Raw genomic sequence first — 16,709 nt, 5'->3', positions numbered from 1 at the left:
CTAAGCTAATATATTCTTTGAAAGTGTGAGAACATTGACAAATATGAAAAAGCATAGATTTTTGTTTTTCGTGACAAAGTTAAGAATTTTGTAAAAGTAAGTTTAACATATAAATTTTCGTGACAAATATGAAAAATCATAGATTTTTGTACAATTTTGACAAAACAACTCAAAACATAGTTCTCTAATGTCTTAATAAAATATTATTTAAGGATGCAATAATTAAATATATCAATTCAATAAATTTTGTAATTTATAGACAAAACAATAACACAACAAATTTTGAAACATTTGTTTAACCTATCGATTTCTTTTCATGAGAATCCAACTAAACAAGATAAGAAAACAATTAGATTTATAAATATTTAATTACCATTTTATTCAATTTTGATTAATTACAAATTGTAATAATGTATGTTTTTGAAGTTACAAAAAAATAATGCTCTTTCTTTATTACACTAGCATTATATATAGATTCTATATACAAATAAATATAATATAACAACATAAGCTTGCTTTCCCCGATTCATATGAAAACTTTTTAAGTTATCCACCAAAGCAAATTAATTAAATCAATCAAATTCTTAGAATACATCAAATTAATATATAATTTATTTTAAATTAAATTATTTAAAAAGTTTATTTTCATTAAAAACAAAATAATAAATAAGTAAAACTGATTTGATGGTAATTTTTATGACATATATATATATCAATTCTGTGAAAGAAATAGAAGCTTAATATGAAAAAAAAATCTTAAATACAAAAAACTCTAAAAATTAACAAAAAAAAAACTAATAAAAATTAAACTATGATATCACTTGAAAGCTTCTTAGACAATGAACTATGAATAGTACTTTGTAAAGCTGACTTAGATAACACATCTTCACATCCATTTCCAGTCCTTTTTTATGCATAAATTCAATTTCTTCAGAGCAGTTATTCCACAAAGAGATCGTATGAGATATTGTTTTGATATTCAGATTTGTTTCTTGACTGTTAAGAACATTGATAACTGTAAAAATGTCTCCTTCGAATATGATATGTCTATAACCGAGTCCCCAACATGAAACAAGTTTGTTTAAAAAATAAATAATTTCATTTTTCTTATATTATATAATAAATATATATTATTTACTGATAATAAAAATATAGTTATTCATCTATCACAAATATCTATGCAAATATGTGAATGTTAAAAAATCTAGTACAAATAAAAAACCAAATAATGCTCTTAACAGATAAAGACGACCACGTAATTATATCATCAATAAAGTCATGATTAACAACAGTAAAATAATATTTCGCGCGAAACGCGGACACCCCTCTAGTATATACAAAAGGAAAGAAAACGTTCCGTCATAGGTTCTCCGACTAACATAACTTAGGGTCACCTCTAAATTGAACCTTTAAATTCACCTCCCCTCTTATTACCAATCAAAATGCCACGTAGATTAATAATAAAATACATTATTTTTTATCTTAAAAAATCTAAAATAATTAAAAAAAAAATAATGACACTCATTTTAATGACGCTAACGCCACTAACTAAACCCTATATCTTAAATTCTAAATTCTAAACCTTAAATCTAAACCCTAAATCCTAAATTCTAAACCCAAACTCTAAACCCTAAACCCAAACCCTATATCTTAAACCCAAATCCTAAACCTTAAACCCAAACCGTAAACTCTAAACCCAAACCCTAAACTTTAAACTCAGACCCTAGATCCTAAACCCAAACCTATTCTCTAAACTAAAATCTTAAACCTTAAAAAAACAACATTAACATTAACCCAAACCTTTAGGATATAGGATTTGGGTTCAGGGTTTACGATTTGAGTTTAGGGTGTAGAGACTAGATTTGAATATATGGTTCGAATTTAAAGTCTATGATTTGGGTTTAGGATATAAGGTTTGAGTTTAGGGTTTACGGTTTGGGTTTGGGGTTTAGGATTTGGGTTTAGGGTTTATGGTTTAGGTTTAAAGTTTGGAGTTTAGTTAATGGCGTTAACATCATTAAAATTGACGTTATTATTTTTATCAATTATTTCAGATTTTTTTAAATAAATTGATCTATTTTATTGTCAATCTAGGTGATATTTTGATTGGTAATAAAAGGAGAGATGAATTTAAAAATTCACTCCAGGAGTGAACCTAAGCGTCGTTCTTCTCCAACTACTAAATCAGGATAATTGATTTCAACTAGATTTCTATTCGTGCAATCAACTAAATTAACACGGACAGATTTAGAGCTGAATCCAGCCATGACTGCATTTTGTAATTCAACTATAACATATTGTTTTTATTAAATACAGAATTTAACTACAAAAATGCTTCTATGTCAACATTTTACTATTTGAAACTGTCAATAATTTATAAGAAAATAATAAGCTGTAAACTATAAAGTAGTTATAACTAAAAACCATGTGAAATATATGATAATATGTTAAAATTTTAATAAAATATATTTTATTCGTTTTTCGTATTATGTAAGTATTTAATATAAAACAAATATTTGCGAACCAATCAATATGATTATCTATGAGTTTGATATTCATCAAGATGAGATATTTGGACCTACTTTAGCCGGACGTTGGATGGATAAACCGTAAAGCTTTTGTAGAAGCCTCTTGACTTCGTCTTGTCGGATTTCTGCTGAGCCGTTGAGTCGATGCGTTGAAAAGACTTGCAAGGCGGTGATACGGCGGAGGTTTCGCCAGTGGTCACCGTAAGGAGCCGTAACCATGGAGGTGTAGTCATAAGCCACGTACTTGCCCATCGTGAAACGAGGCCGGTTCGCTAAAACTATATCGTTTTTCGTTAAAAAACATTCTTCGGCTGCGGCTGGACACGACACGACAACGGCGAGGCGAGAGCCTAGGCGGAGAGAGAATACGGGGCCGAGGGAGTGCGAGAGATGGAGGAGAGTGCGGTGAAGCAACGGCTGCTTAAGTAGGTGAAGGTGACCAATGATCGGAAAACAGACACTTGGTGACGGCGGAAGGTTTTTGTTGGAACGGTAGAGCCAGAGAAACAACTTGGTGATGAGAATAGTAATAAGAATGGTGAGAAAAAGAAAAGTATAATTCATGACTTTTTCCTCTTCTTTCTTGATTTTCTCTAGCTTATGTTCTCTTCCATCATTTTATATACCCATTTTTTAACCCTTGCACTCGTATTTGTTGCAAGTAAATTAAGACCATGATTATTCCTAAGAAAAAAAAAAAATTAAAAAGTAAACTAATCACGGACCGTCACGTGTCAGTGGGGTCTGCGAACAGTGTAAGAAACTCACTAAGATCGGTTCTTAATTAGTAGTTTTTATAACCGATCCTTAAGAGTTTTGTGGGGACTCACACACTAAGAAACCCACTAAGAACCCCGGATAATCATGCTTTAATAATCCATTTTTTTTATCAACAAAAAAAGAAGTAATACTCCTAGTTGTTAATTAGTTAGCGCTAAAAAACGTTTATCAAACCATTAAGCTCTCTTTGACAAATAAGAATTGGTCGATTTCACATTAGGAGTGTTAAGTTTGATGGCTCAAGGTACTTCTAACAAAGATTGAACAGAGATCTTTGACAAGAAAAAAATAGAATGAATGGAGAAATTACAAAAAAAAAAGAGATATATATTGGATTATCTAAACTAATAATTCCATTCATAAATATCTTATAAACTAAACATTTTATACAATTGTATAATTTCTTATAGACATTGTCTATAATTTGATCTATGAACGTTTCTATAATTTGATTTATGAACGTTTATAAATATATATTTTTCAAAAGTGATCTTATAAAAATATGAAAATACTTATAAAATTCCATTTATTATTAGAGTGCGTACGACACTGATAATAAATTTTTATATAGTATAAGTATTGACGATAACGCAATCTATGTATTATAGTAATCTGATAATGATAGGCTAATTTTCTATTTATTATGATGATCTGATAATACTGAACAAATGTCAAAAATTAATTCCAGATAATGACGACCTTAACCACGTCTCTTTCATCTTATCAATCCAAAAAGAATCTGTTGAAAGTTCTCTCTAAATTCAAAATTTCTTAAAATTCTATTATTTTCTTCGGTGGACACGCATGCATATACGTTTTTATTATATGGGCAGGCCTAGGCGATTTTCATAATTTATTATATTAAACCCACTTGTTCCTACGAATCCATTGCATTATTCTAATCAAAGCCACCTCTCGGCTCTTGCTCCAAAAGCTCAGAATTAATCTTTCCATGAGCTTATCGTTACAACTTACAAAAGCCCGTCTTCCGAATAACTAGCACGGCCATATAATGTAGCCACAAACTTATGTTGCATGGGATTCGGTAGTTTCTGTAACATTTTGTAATTATATCTGTGATAGCTTGAGTCTATGTTAAATTGATATCTTACAAGCGACTATTACGCAAGATTTTAAAAGTTACATAAAAATGTCAACATAAAAAGTGGTCACTTAAACAAATACTTTTTAATAAATAATTTTAGAAAGAGTAAATAACGGTAAATATTTTGAAGAAAACATTATATCAGTTTACCAACAATGGGACGTGATTTGCACATGGTTCGCAACGGCACTAGTTTAGGCAACGTGACTCCTTTGTCTTCAGTCATGTCCACAAGTTCCTCACCCACCCTTTCCCACTCGAAACATTGAACCAAAGTTGCAAGAACCAAGCTCACTAACCGTTGAGCAAGTCCAGCTCCAAGACAAGCTCTTCGTCCCATCCCAAATGGCAATAGCTTCTCAGCCTCCCCTTCTTTTTCAAATCTCTCCAGCTTAAATAGCTCCGGATCTTCCCATAACTTCGGATCTCTATGCATAGCCCACACGTTAGTCAACACCATCGTACCACGAGGGACATCGTATCCCGCTACTTTACAATCATCCGAGGACACATGAGGTAGTAGTAGCGGAACCGCAGGATACAAACGTAGTGTTTCCGACACAATGTTTTGGAGATAAGGGAGATTGACTATGTCCGGTTCGTCTACTAACCGGTCAAAACCGATCTTGTCATCTATTTCAGCTCTCGCTTTTTTTAGTACTTCTGGATGGTTCAATAAATTTGACAAGGCCCATTCGAGTGTCACCGCTGAGGTATCTGTCCCTCCAATTGTCAGAGTCTGCGCATATTGGTTATTAATAAACTTTATTGTATTTATATAATAACTACTTATCGATAAGTACTTACGAGTATGAGTCCTTTGATGATGTCATCTGTATAGTAATCCGGTTGTGTTTCTTGGAGAGAAAGCAAGCGGTCGATCATAGTTTCACCTTTTTCTTTATCTGCACGTTTCTCGTCGACAATTCTTTGTAAAAACGCATCAAACCGATTCCCCAAGTTCTTTATTCGCTTTTCATAATTGGTGAACCAACGAACAATCGAAAGATAATCAGCTGGGTTACCAGCACCGGCGCTGGTCACCACCTCGGCCACAAGTTTCCTTACGAATTTAGCTTCGTCATTTTCCTCACCGTAGTATCGCTTCCCGGCCGCCATTCTGATGATGTTGTTGGATGCCAAATTGGCTAATGGTGATTTCATCTCCACCTCCACAAAACCCTGGAAGTACCATTATAAACAAGAGTAAACGTTACTAGGAAACTAACAAGTATACTTAAATTATGCTGTTTTGTTTGCGTTAACATATTTAAAAATGATTAACAAAAATATGGTTGTGTTTATTTTGGACTGAAACCAAATATTTAACCAACTGAATACGATCAGACCTAAATACAAATTATTATATAAGTTGGATTCAAGTTTGAGTTATGTTGCCTTTTTTGTCGCCAAGTTTTATGCTCGCGGCATGTGTAACTAGGAGTATTTGATTAAAAAAAGATTAGGGAGTATATATAATAGTATAAGGGTGGTGTGAAATAGTTTTATATATACACGCCAGCCTTGGGAAAAACTTACTTTCTTACTAAACTAAGCACATCGATTATATAAATGATTCTCAAGTTAGTGGAAATAAAAGACTTCAAAACATTTTTTAAAGAATTTCTTTTATTAAAGTATTAATCTAGTAAACAAATTGAAGAGAAAATGAAAAAGAATGTGTATTTTTTTGGATTTTAAAAAAATTAAATAATGTAAGTTTATTAAAAATATTTATACTATTAAAATGGTGAGATACTTTTTGATTATCTGTTTCTTGTTTACAGAAAAAGATTGTAAAAGAAAAATGTAACTAGTAAAGGATAAAACCAAAACAATGTAAAGAAAAATGTCATGAGAGGAGCGTACGTGTAAGGAGTCTCGGGAAAGACGTGAGATGAGGCGTTGGATCTCGTCCTTACGGATATATAAAAACGCATTAAGTCTCTGAGTCGAGAAAAGCTCTACGGCCGCTATGCGTCGGAGATTCCTCCAGTGGTCGCCGTAAGATGCCGCGATTAAATGGGTGGCGTTGTAGCCGACATATTTGCTCACGATGAACTTGGGACGATTCGCAAGAACGACGTCGTTACCAGTGAAACACTCTTCAGCCATGGAGCGTGAGGAGATGACATAAACAAGGCGGTTTCCAAGCCGTAGCTGGAAGATTGGAGCATTTCCTATGGTTTTAGAGAGGGAACGGAATGAGCGGTGGAGCGGTGGCTTGAGAAGGTGGAGGTGGCCTATTAACGGCAAAGAGATCGCCGGAGACGGAGGCAGGTTAAGTTTTCGTTTGGATCTTGTGAGCAAGATTTTGGTGGAGATAAAAAGAAAGAGAGAAGAGAGGATAAAGATTAGTGCGAAGTCCATTTTTTGTTCTTCTTTCTCTTTTTTTCTAAGTCTTCTTTAGTCTTTGACACTTTGTTGTTAAATGTGACCTAGTTCTCCGTTCGCGTCAGGCAACGAAAACCATATAATATGTGATTATATTCTCTTTCTCTCTTTATATACAGAGTAATGATAAGATATGTTAGGCGGAGTTCTTATCTCATGATTTTGACATTTTTTTTTTACACTTTTCGTTTAAGAGACGGCTCTTAAATCTCTTATTTAATAGACGGTTCTTATATTTTATTAGTTAAAATCTAAGAAAAGCTAAGAACCGTTTCTTAGGCGAAGCTAAGAACCTCAATTAAGAGATTGGGGTTAATCATGGTCTTATGTAATCGAGATTCATTGCCGGTGACGTGTTAGAGATTTGTTGGTTTTCTCACTATTGTAATTTGTAAATGTTGTGTTTGCAGGTGATAGTACTTTTGGTATTTTTTTAATAAAAAACGTGATTTCATACATACTCTCATAAAATTAAGGGGTTATTTGTGAAATAACAAAAAAAAACTAAAATTAGTTTTTAAGAAAGAGAGTAGAGAGAGATAGGAACAGAATGAGATTTTAGTCATTTTATGAATTTTGGTTTTTTCTTAGCTACTAGATGCAATTTCCCTAAATCAAACTTGAGTTTTGTCAGTGCATACGGAAATAATCATCTTACACTTAATATACATGTATTACTAATTCAAAGACTATCTGTTATTGTTTATATTCTCAAAATGTTTAAAATAAATATTAAATTATTTATATTGAAAAATATATCATCAGAATATATATACTCGTTATTGCGTTAAAATAAAAACTCTCATGTATAATAAATATTTTAAAAGTTTTTATACACAACATTCATTATTAATAAATACTTTGAAAATAATTTCAATTCCTCTTTTTGATTTTACAAAATTAACTTTTAACTTGATTAATATTTAATTATGCATGTTTTTGTTTCTATTATTATTTTTTGAATAACAACACAATATATAGAAATCATCTTACTATTTTAAAATATACTTTTCTTTATGACTAATTTTTATATTATATTAATTTTTGTTCAATTATCTAACCTAATAAACTTGAAATTCGTTTTTAATTTTTGGCTACTTTTATTATATTAATTTATAATCAATAATCAATAACCTAATCTAATAAATAAATCTAGTTATCTATTAAGGAGAGTCAATATTGATTTTAACCGATTTAATATTTAATGTGAGAGATTATAGCCAAAAAGTCACTTTGCAAGTCATATAAAATATAAATTTATCATGTAGACTTTGTGTTATAAAGTATCCAAGTCTATCTATTAATTGCATAAATTCACAACAACAATAAAGTTTATGAACGATTTTTTTTTTCACAAAAAAAATTTAGGGATGATATGTCATACATATACTACTTTAAAAAAGGCAAAGTCAAGCGGACTCGTGGAGGATTTTACCAACCAAGGTCGTACGTGTTCTACACATGGCTACCAGAGGTCTAGCTTTAGGCATTGTGACACCTCCAGCTTCAGTCATATCCACCTCTTCTTCTCCAGTCCTCTCCCATTCAAAACATTGAATCAATGACGCGAGAGTCAAGCTCACCAGCCGTTGCGCTAGTCCTGATCCAGGACACGCCCTTCTTCCTAACCCGAACGTCATTAGCTTATGAGCCTCCCCTTCTTTCTCGAACCTCTCTGGCTTGAAAGTCTCGGGATCATCCCATAGCTGAGGATCTCTGTGCATAGCCCATAGATTCACCAATAGTGTTGTGCCTTGTGGCATATCATACCCTCCTACTTTACAGTCTTCCGATGCGACGTGAGGCACCATCAAAGGTCCCGCAGGGTATAGACGTAATGTTTCAGACACAATGTTCTGAAGGCAGGGAAGGTTTGAGATGTCTGATTCCTCCACAAGCCTGTCTAAACCAATTTTACTGTCGATTTCTTCTCTCGCCTTTCTTAATTTCTCTGGATGGTTTAATAAGCTCGACAATGCCCATTCCAATGTTACTGCTGATGTATCAGTCCCCGCCAGTATCAAAGACTACACGTTACACTCTCGGTTACTTACAAGCATTCAATATGACATACCCAACTTTTTTTTATTTTTTATTTTTTTTTGTAACAACATAAACAAATTAAATGACGTTCTAGATTATAACTTACGAGTATGGTTCCTTTGATGGTGCAGTCCGTGTAGTACTCAGGTTGTGTTTCTTGCAAAGAAAGCAAGTGATCGATCATCATGTTCCCTTTCTCCTTAGCTGATCGCCTTTCATCAACCAATCCTTGCAAGAACTCATCAAACCTACCAGCGAGCTCTTTAACCCGTTTCTCGAAACCCGTTACCCAACGCAGGATAGGTACATAGTCAGCAGCGTTTCCCGCACCAAAAATGTTCATCAGGTCCGCGATAAGCTGCCTTATGAGTTTAGCCTCAGAGTTTTCCTCTGCACCATCTCCGTAGTAACGTTTTCCGGCCACCATGCGGATGATATTGTTGAATGTTAAGTCAGAAAACATTGAGTTGATCTCCACCTTGGCAAACTCCTACAAATAATATATATCTATACTTTAAATCGCGTTTTAGATGACTGTATAACGATTAGCCGTATAAGCGGACGCCTAAACGTGGTATATACGGATATATACTTTTACATTACATATAAGTATAAGATAAATATATATACATTATTTTTGAAAAAAAATGAACATAAATATATTTTAAATCCAATTTTATGTATAAGTATATATTTTAACATATATAAATAGTTTTAAATTATAAAATAAAAGCAATTTTAAATATATAAAAATGATAAATTTAAAATAATTTTGCAACAATTATAATAATATCTACAATCATATAAATACATAAAATAAGTAAAAGTAATATAAATAATAACATTAATAAAATATAATAATAATATTTATATTATTTTTTTGAATATTAATGATTAAAATCCGCCGCGTAGACCGCATAATGTCCGCCTAAACGCTATTATTCTTCCAGATTTAATTATATAAATCCGCATAAAACATTGTATAACATGAAAATAGTACGGTCGATTACTATATAGCGCATAACCGTCTTCCTAGGCTGTATTTTAGATCACTGCTTTAAATCAACAACACGATTCACATGACTTCACTTAGGTTTTGACTGTTTCAGCAGATGTTAGTTTACATGGTAGAAGAAGAAAACTAAAATCAAATAATTTCACATTTTGAAATGTCAAATATTTCGTTATTATTAAAAACAATTCGTATTTCATAAAATATTTTTGTAATTTACAAAAAGAATTTTTCTTTTGAATAACCATGGTGTCTGTCCAGCCGAGACTAATCTTATAGAGATTTGTCTACCGACACCAAACAAACTCGATTAGTCACAATGAAAATTATATACCAGTGTCGCCTAGCCAAAAATGTTTAATTTCATAGGGTTGATCGATTAGCAACAAAACAAAAAGAATTTTGCTCAACTTATTGATTTTTTCCACAGATTTATATCCATAATTAGCGATACACATTTCAAGAAATAGAATGTTGCCAATAGTAATTTACCTCAATTTAGTAATTTAAGATTTTTTAAGGTTAATTCACACTCTACAAAATCTGAATGAGTTGTAACCACACTTACGTGTGAAGAGTTCCGTGAGAGACGAACTATAAGCCGCCGGACCTCGTCCTGGCGTATAGACAGAAACTTATTAAGCCGGTGAGCGGAGAATATCTCCACGGCGCCTATGCGGCGGAGGTTTCTCCAGTGTTCCCCATACGGAGCTGTGACCATGGTTGTGTGGTCGTATGAGACGTATTTGGAAGCGATTGTGTTTGGTCGGTTCGCTAGTACGACGTCGTTCTTCGTGAAACATTCCTCTGCGATTGAGTGTGAAGAGACAACGAACACTAGTCGGCTGCCGAGACGGAGTGAGAAGATGGGAGCACCGCCTAGAGACTGAGAGATGGAATGGAAAACGCGGTGGAGCGGCGGCTTGAGCAGGCGGAGGTGACCGATAACTGGAAGCGCGAAAGGTGGACTCGGAGGAAGTTTCGGCTTACGCTTGGTTCTGTTTCTTGCGATGAAGAAGATGAGAGTAAGAGCAACGAAGATTAGTGTGAACGTTAGAGTTTGAGCTTCTTCCATGTGTTTGGATGATGCTTCTTGCTTCCACCTAGGACTTGGGATTATTAACGAGGAAGATGTGGCTAAGATTCAAGAAGATTAATACACGTGGGTTTTGAAAACATCACAAACTCTTATCTTTCGATTTGAATGACCCATAACGTTATCAATTATCAACATCATTGTCGAGTATTTATTATTTGAGGATATTACGAAAAGTTTTAACAAAAGAAGCGGCCTCGGGAGATTTACAAACAGAGAGCAGCTTCTATAGGATTGTTTAGGCACATGTGTCTCGTTTGCGATACATATCAATCAAAGCTTGCAACATTGAGGCTTTGATAATTCTTTGAACTAGGAATCAATCAGTTAACTAGTGGTGCTTTGAAGAAATCTAGGCCCATACGTATACGCAACTAACTAGGTTAAGATCCGCGTCTTGCGCGGAATCAACATTCTATATATAAATTATTTTATGTATTAAATATTTTTACATATTATGAAATAATAAATATATATTAAATAATTAAAAGTCAGTAACTATTAAATATATAATTAAATTGGTGCGGACATATAAATCAATTTTATTAATCCAAAAATTTTTTTTTTTATATTTGATAGAAATATTTTTTTTATATTTGATAGGATATGTTATTAAATTTAAATGATACTAACAGAGATAATATATTTTAGTATATTTTTAATATTAATGTCTATTAAATGATGATTTCTACTTATATAGTTTTTTTGATCATTTGTATCTTTTATAGAAAAACATTTAAATTACTGAGAACAAAATTTTCATTGTGGGATTAATAGTTTTAGTAAGTTATAATTTTTTAAAAAATAATTAAGTTGTCAATGATCGTTCAAAATTTTTATCAAAAAAATTGTTCAAAGTAAATTTTGAAACTAAAATATTGTATTTTATATGGTTTATAGTTTAATTTAAAACGATATATATATTAATCTTAATAATTAATTAAATTATACTTTTTACTTATATAATTTTTGTAATCATTTGTATTTTGTCATAACAAAAAATTTTAACCATGGATCATAAAATTTGAATGTGAGACTTTTAACAGTTTTAGTAATTTATAGCCATTTGTAAAAATTCAAAATATAACATATACATAAAAATCTAAATTTTTATTATATGGTTATTGTGGTTGTTTAATTTATTTAACAGTTTAAAATTAAACAAATATGATAGAAGATAAACTATTTTTTATCAAATCTTTATTATTCAAAATCATTAATTGCCATATATACTTTAGCTACATTAAGCAATTCCGTAAATTTTATTTAATGAAATAATAAAGTACATTAATGATGAATTTATTGTTAGTTTAATAAAAAGCTTATTATATAATTAGATGAACCAACATCTTTTTCTAATGATTCTAAGAATCATTTTAGTGATGACATGTGGCTACAAAAAGAAGTTGTAATGATTCTCCGATAATAGACAAGGGATAGACCATTAATATTTATACTGAAGGGGCTCGGCCAACTAATATATTTTGTTTTATATTTATCAACCTGCCCACAATAATCAATTTCTTATTCTTCTTATGGCCCATTAACAGATAAGAAATTGATTATTGTGTTTTTTTTGTGTGGTTAAAACGTAATATAGCAACCAGAAGAAAATGTAGCTTATTATATTCATACATGCTTAGTGTCAACTGCTTGTAATTAATTAAATGGTCTGGTGTAGGTGTAGCTTATTAGATACTGTATTTTAAAAAATTTCATGTCTTCGAATCTTTTGAATTAATTTATGTCGCTCTGAAATATAAACACAAAATGCACATTGATTTGTATATTAGTATGGGTTCCGCCTACTTTTAAAGATGAATAAATAGTTTATTAAAAATGACTAAATAGTATGTGTTGTAATATGGCGAGCAGGAGTAAATGTAGCTCATTATATTTATATATAAAATTAACAAGTATACAAATTGTCCTTGACCAAAATAAAAGCCTACAAACTGTGAAAAGAAGAGGGAAGCCTACAAATTACAATATACTACAAAGATTTTGGTAGAGACATAGAGATCAATGAAAGATTTTGTTCGACACAAAGATCTAGATCAAAGAAATTTGACAATACGTATGAACATAATTAAAGTACTAATCAATAAAATTTGTAATTAAGAAAAATTGAAAAGAAAACAAGAAGAGAGACAAAACCTAGAGAGGGGTGAAAAGAAAAAAATGAGGGAAAGAGACAAAAGGTGTAAGAAGAAACATATTAATTGTGTCTAAAGACTAAAGATATGTTGTCCCATTGTCCTCCTGGTCCAACTATAGTCATGTGTCGTTCCCGTCAGCTTCTGTTTAAAATTCTTTTTTACTTCTGTTAAATTAGAAAATTACATGAAATAGATATTATAAAAATCAATAAAGGGAAGAAAGTTATATATATCCGGGTCCGGATTCAAGTTTTATTTTTCGGATCCAACTATCTAAAACTCCATGGTCTACAAATAAAAACGTGTGGGTTTCATCATAACCATACAATGTAAAGAATATGAGAAAGAATTGAACACTGAAACTGGACGTCTCTCGAAACGAAAGCGACTGAACAGAAGGTGGTTGGATTGCTACGGCTTTTTTTTTGTCGTAATACCGCATCCGACTCGATCCTCTTTCTTTTGTGGGTATATAGTCATATATAATAACGTATACGTATTGCTTTCTTTAATTTATAATATCCTAACAAGCTCTCTCATATAGTTTTATATAGAAAAAGAATATATGGACGCCCCATGAAAAAGCAAATCGTCTTTTATCAGTATTAGAGCTCTGTAGACTGTAAAGCGTTTGGAATAAACGTTAATATGTCACGGACTGATATTAATTTGTCCCCAATTTTTTTTTAAAGAAAAACAAGGCGATTGCATTTGTTAATCATGGATTATCTAGATCGTTTTGTTAAATTGCATATATATATTATAACTCAACCAATAGAGTCTCTTTCCCTCATTTTTTTCTTTTCACCCCTCTCTAGGTTTTGTCTCTCTTCTTGTTTTCTTTTTCATTTTTCTTAATTACAAATTCAACTTACAAAAAAAAAACTCAACCAATAGAACATTAGAGGCAGTTTCGTATACGGGAAACATATTCTGATCATCCTTCTTTTGATTGGCATACGAAGTCTTAGGCCTTAGAGGATCATTTTATTCAAACATTTTGAAGTTTGAAAACGGATGAATTAATCATTTATAATGACTTGTAGTTCAATGAGTTTGATTAATCGTTGTCAGGCGTTGACTTTGTAGATAAGTTTATATGTGTATGATTACTTACTACAAGATAGTTTTCAAAATATACCAGCTCTGATACATAGTGAGAACTGCACACAATTCTAATATTTTGAACATGTACTATGTAGAATTTCTCTCAAACTAAGGAAGTTTTAACATTTTAATGGGCTTCAAAATATTAACTAGGATATAATTTAATATTTTTCTTAGAACAAAGGTTTAATATAATTTGTAATAAAATTTAATAGTTATAAAAGAATCATTGCAAGCCTTTGGCGTTACAAATAAAATGTAATGTATTGGGAGAAAAGCCTACTACTTGATTACTGGTTGATGGATAACTATCAACTCCAAAGTTTAATATATAATTGTGTCCACGAAAAAATAGAGGGTAGAAAACGCTTTATTTGTTTCTATAAAACACATCAAAATTCATATATCCAACAATGTAAGAAAAGAAAAAACAGAAATGACAGGACATTTGTAAAGAAAAACAACGACAGTGTTTGCCCATTAACTTATGCTTTTATGTTTACACGATCTTTCTGATCCCGAAACATGTACAATTGTTTGGTCAAAAATAAACATGCCTTTTCCTTTTTAAAACGCAGTGTATGTTCGTTCTTCACTATTATTGAGGGCTCGATCATTTTGGTTTAAAAGTAGACTTCAAAATTTATAAATTTAAAACAAAATAAATTAAATTGTGAAAATAACAGTGACATACCAACGTAAAAGTGTATCTATTTTTTTTAAACAAACATTTATTCACATGCATGCAATAAATGTATATATACACACATACATAAAATGAACGGGACCAAGTATGGAAACTTGCATGCATGTGCCGATCTGTTATCTTTAATTTCGCAATGCACCAATTATTATCAGGTTTATTATTTCTATTAAGCTATATATTGTTATGATTTATTTTTTGTTAAAAGGTTTTATATTGTTATGGACTTTTTTTTTGAAACTTGAGATTGCTATGGACTTCATCTCAATCAAGAATGGAGTTGTGTCTGATTAAGCAATTTCAGTGGCATGTTATAAATACACTTAGATTCGGCTAATTGTTTTTTTTTTCGTTTTCCACCTCATTGCTCGAGATTCATTTTTTATCTTTCCTGAACACCACTGCTCGAATTTCATACATTTAAACACTTTTTTTTGTTAAATACATTACGTAAACACGTATAGACTTTATTGTTGTAAATGTAGATAGTTCACTTATCACTAGTTTTGTATCTTCCCACCTCGCGTGCCGCATATTTTGTTTGTGTTGATAATATTGAACTGTGGAAACAAATTGTCGTAGATATATACCAAAAACACTTCAAGTTCTAGAAAATATTGCAGAATGGTTGGCGTAGAAAAAATGGTCCTAACTCCCAAGTCTACAATATCCGAAGGTATCGTCTCCAGTATCCACAGCAATGTGACGCCATGCCTTCTTTGGATCTCTATATATGTCCCTAGCATAGAATCGTGTTCTGTTTCTTTCTTTACTTTCGTTTTAACACGTTGTTGAATTGGTCAAATTTATCTATTTCGATTATAAGTAGATACAGTTACCTGATGGAATAGATCAGCCTAGCAGACAAAATTAAATGGTAATAAAAAAAAATAGTAGTCCAGGTTCTGACTGAAATTACCGCCACATAGATTCGATTCGCATTGAAAGTGACTATTTACAATATTTGGATTTCCGATAAAAAGGTGAAACCATATTTTTTTACCAAAAAAATAAATGGTAACAAAAAACATAGTTGTCCAGATCTTTTGTATGCTCCATTATGTTCAAAACTACAATTTAGATTCTTATGGTAAATATATAATGGAATTAGTGGGATGAAAATGAATAGAATAAAAAAAAGAAAATATAAACAAAAAAATAAAATATGTTCGACAATTGTAATGAAATGATTTGCTTTAAATTTTATTTATTTATTGATAAAATTGATGGAAGAAACATTCATTTCATTCAAGACAAATGATAAATTTTTGTATACACGAAATTAATGAAGTAGAACACTCTATGTTATTTCATTCTAAAAATAACAATACGGTTGCACAATAATATCCACTATACATGTATAAATAACAATACGGTTGCACAAGACAAATGATAAATTTTTGTGCACAAGACAAATGATAAATTAGAGAGCTCTTCTAAGATCGACAAGTCAGCATAAATAACAATACAGTTGCACAAGACAAATGATAAATTTTTGTATACACGAAATTAATGAAGTAGAACGCTCTATGTTATTTCATTCTAAAAATAACACTAGTATATAGAACAAACTTAATATATATATATGTATAACATAATTTGAAAGTAATAAACTATCCCTTAATTGTTTTCAGATAAATCATATTATTTATTTTCTCATAATGAAAATCCATAGTTTAGAAATTTTACTCTTTTTACTATCCAATATTTATTGGATATCTCGTGGAGGAAGTTTAGGGCCTAATTCATAATTAAAACTTGTCCTCCTATATATTAATTGAG

General features: G+C 31.2%; 3 protein-coding genes across 3 annotated transcripts in view; all 3 read right to left on the bottom strand.

Moving 5' to 3' along the window:
• The window catches only part of LOC106308556 (isoflavone 3'-hydroxylase), a 25,363-nt gene extending 22,204 nt beyond the window's left edge, over positions 1 to 3,159 (bottom strand). The window contains exon 1 of the mRNA XM_013745714.1: positions 2,583 to 3,159. Coding sequence (XP_013601168.1) covers positions 2,583 to 3,092 — 510 coding nt within the window. The 5' untranslated portion in view covers positions 3,093 to 3,159. The remainder of the gene's footprint in view (positions 1 to 2,582) is intronic.
• Positions 3,160 to 4,549: 1,390 nt separating this feature from the next.
• Positions 4,550 to 6,789, bottom strand: LOC106298596 (cytochrome P450 81D11-like). The gene is made up of 3 exons (XM_013734733.1): positions 6,283 to 6,789; positions 5,221 to 5,595; positions 4,550 to 5,152 (listed from the first exon to the last, which is right to left on the bottom strand). Exons 1-3 carry the CDS (start codon positions 6,781 to 6,783, stop codon positions 4,550 to 4,552), a joined length of 1,479 nt encoding a protein of 492 aa, XP_013590187.1. The 5' UTR covers positions 6,784 to 6,789.
• Positions 6,790 to 8,086: 1,297 nt separating this feature from the next.
• On the bottom strand, positions 8,087 to 11,086 carry LOC106312565 (cytochrome P450 81D11-like). The gene is made up of 3 exons (XM_013750133.1): positions 10,431 to 11,086; positions 8,957 to 9,340; positions 8,087 to 8,834 (listed from the first exon to the last, which is right to left on the bottom strand). Exons 1-3 carry the CDS (start codon positions 10,935 to 10,937, stop codon positions 8,217 to 8,219), a joined length of 1,509 nt encoding a protein of 502 aa, XP_013605587.1. The 5' UTR covers positions 10,938 to 11,086; the 3' UTR covers positions 8,087 to 8,216.
• Between the last annotated feature and the right edge of the window lie 5,623 nt (positions 11,087 to 16,709).

Source organism: Brassica oleracea, chromosome C1 (genome assembly GCF_000695525.1).
Source record: "Brassica oleracea var. oleracea cultivar TO1000 chromosome C1, BOL, whole genome shotgun sequence".
NCBI lineage: Eukaryota > Viridiplantae > Streptophyta > Magnoliopsida > Brassicales > Brassicaceae > Brassica > Brassica oleracea.
The sequence above is the reverse complement of the archived record's forward strand: the minus strand, read 5'-3'. Positions and strand labels throughout refer to the sequence as shown.

Bases quoted from the DNA above. Each gene is read 5' to 3' on its own strand.
- LOC106298596 (XM_013734733.1), bottom strand. From the start codon at position 6,783: ATGGACTTCGCACTAATCTTTATCCTCTCTTCTCTCTTTCTTTTTATC. The intron at 5,596-6,282 runs GTACGCTCCTCT...TGGTACTTCCAG, and splicing joins TTTCCCGAGACTCCTTACAC to GGTTTTGTGGAGGTGGAGAT. The intron at 5,153-5,220 runs GTAAGTACTTAT...CAATATGCGCAG, and splicing joins TCATCAAAGGACTCATACTC to ACTCTGACAATTGGAGGGAC.
- LOC106312565 (XM_013750133.1), bottom strand. From the start codon at position 10,937: ATGGAAGAAGCTCAAACTCTAACGTTCACACTAATCTTCGTTGCTCTT. The intron at 9,341-10,430 runs GTAAGTGTGGTT...TATTATTTGTAG, and splicing joins TCTCACGGAACTCTTCACAC to GAGTTTGCCAAGGTGGAGAT. The intron at 8,835-8,956 runs GTAAGTTATAAT...TGTAACGTGTAG, and splicing joins CCATCAAAGGAACCATACTC to TCTTTGATACTGGCGGGGAC.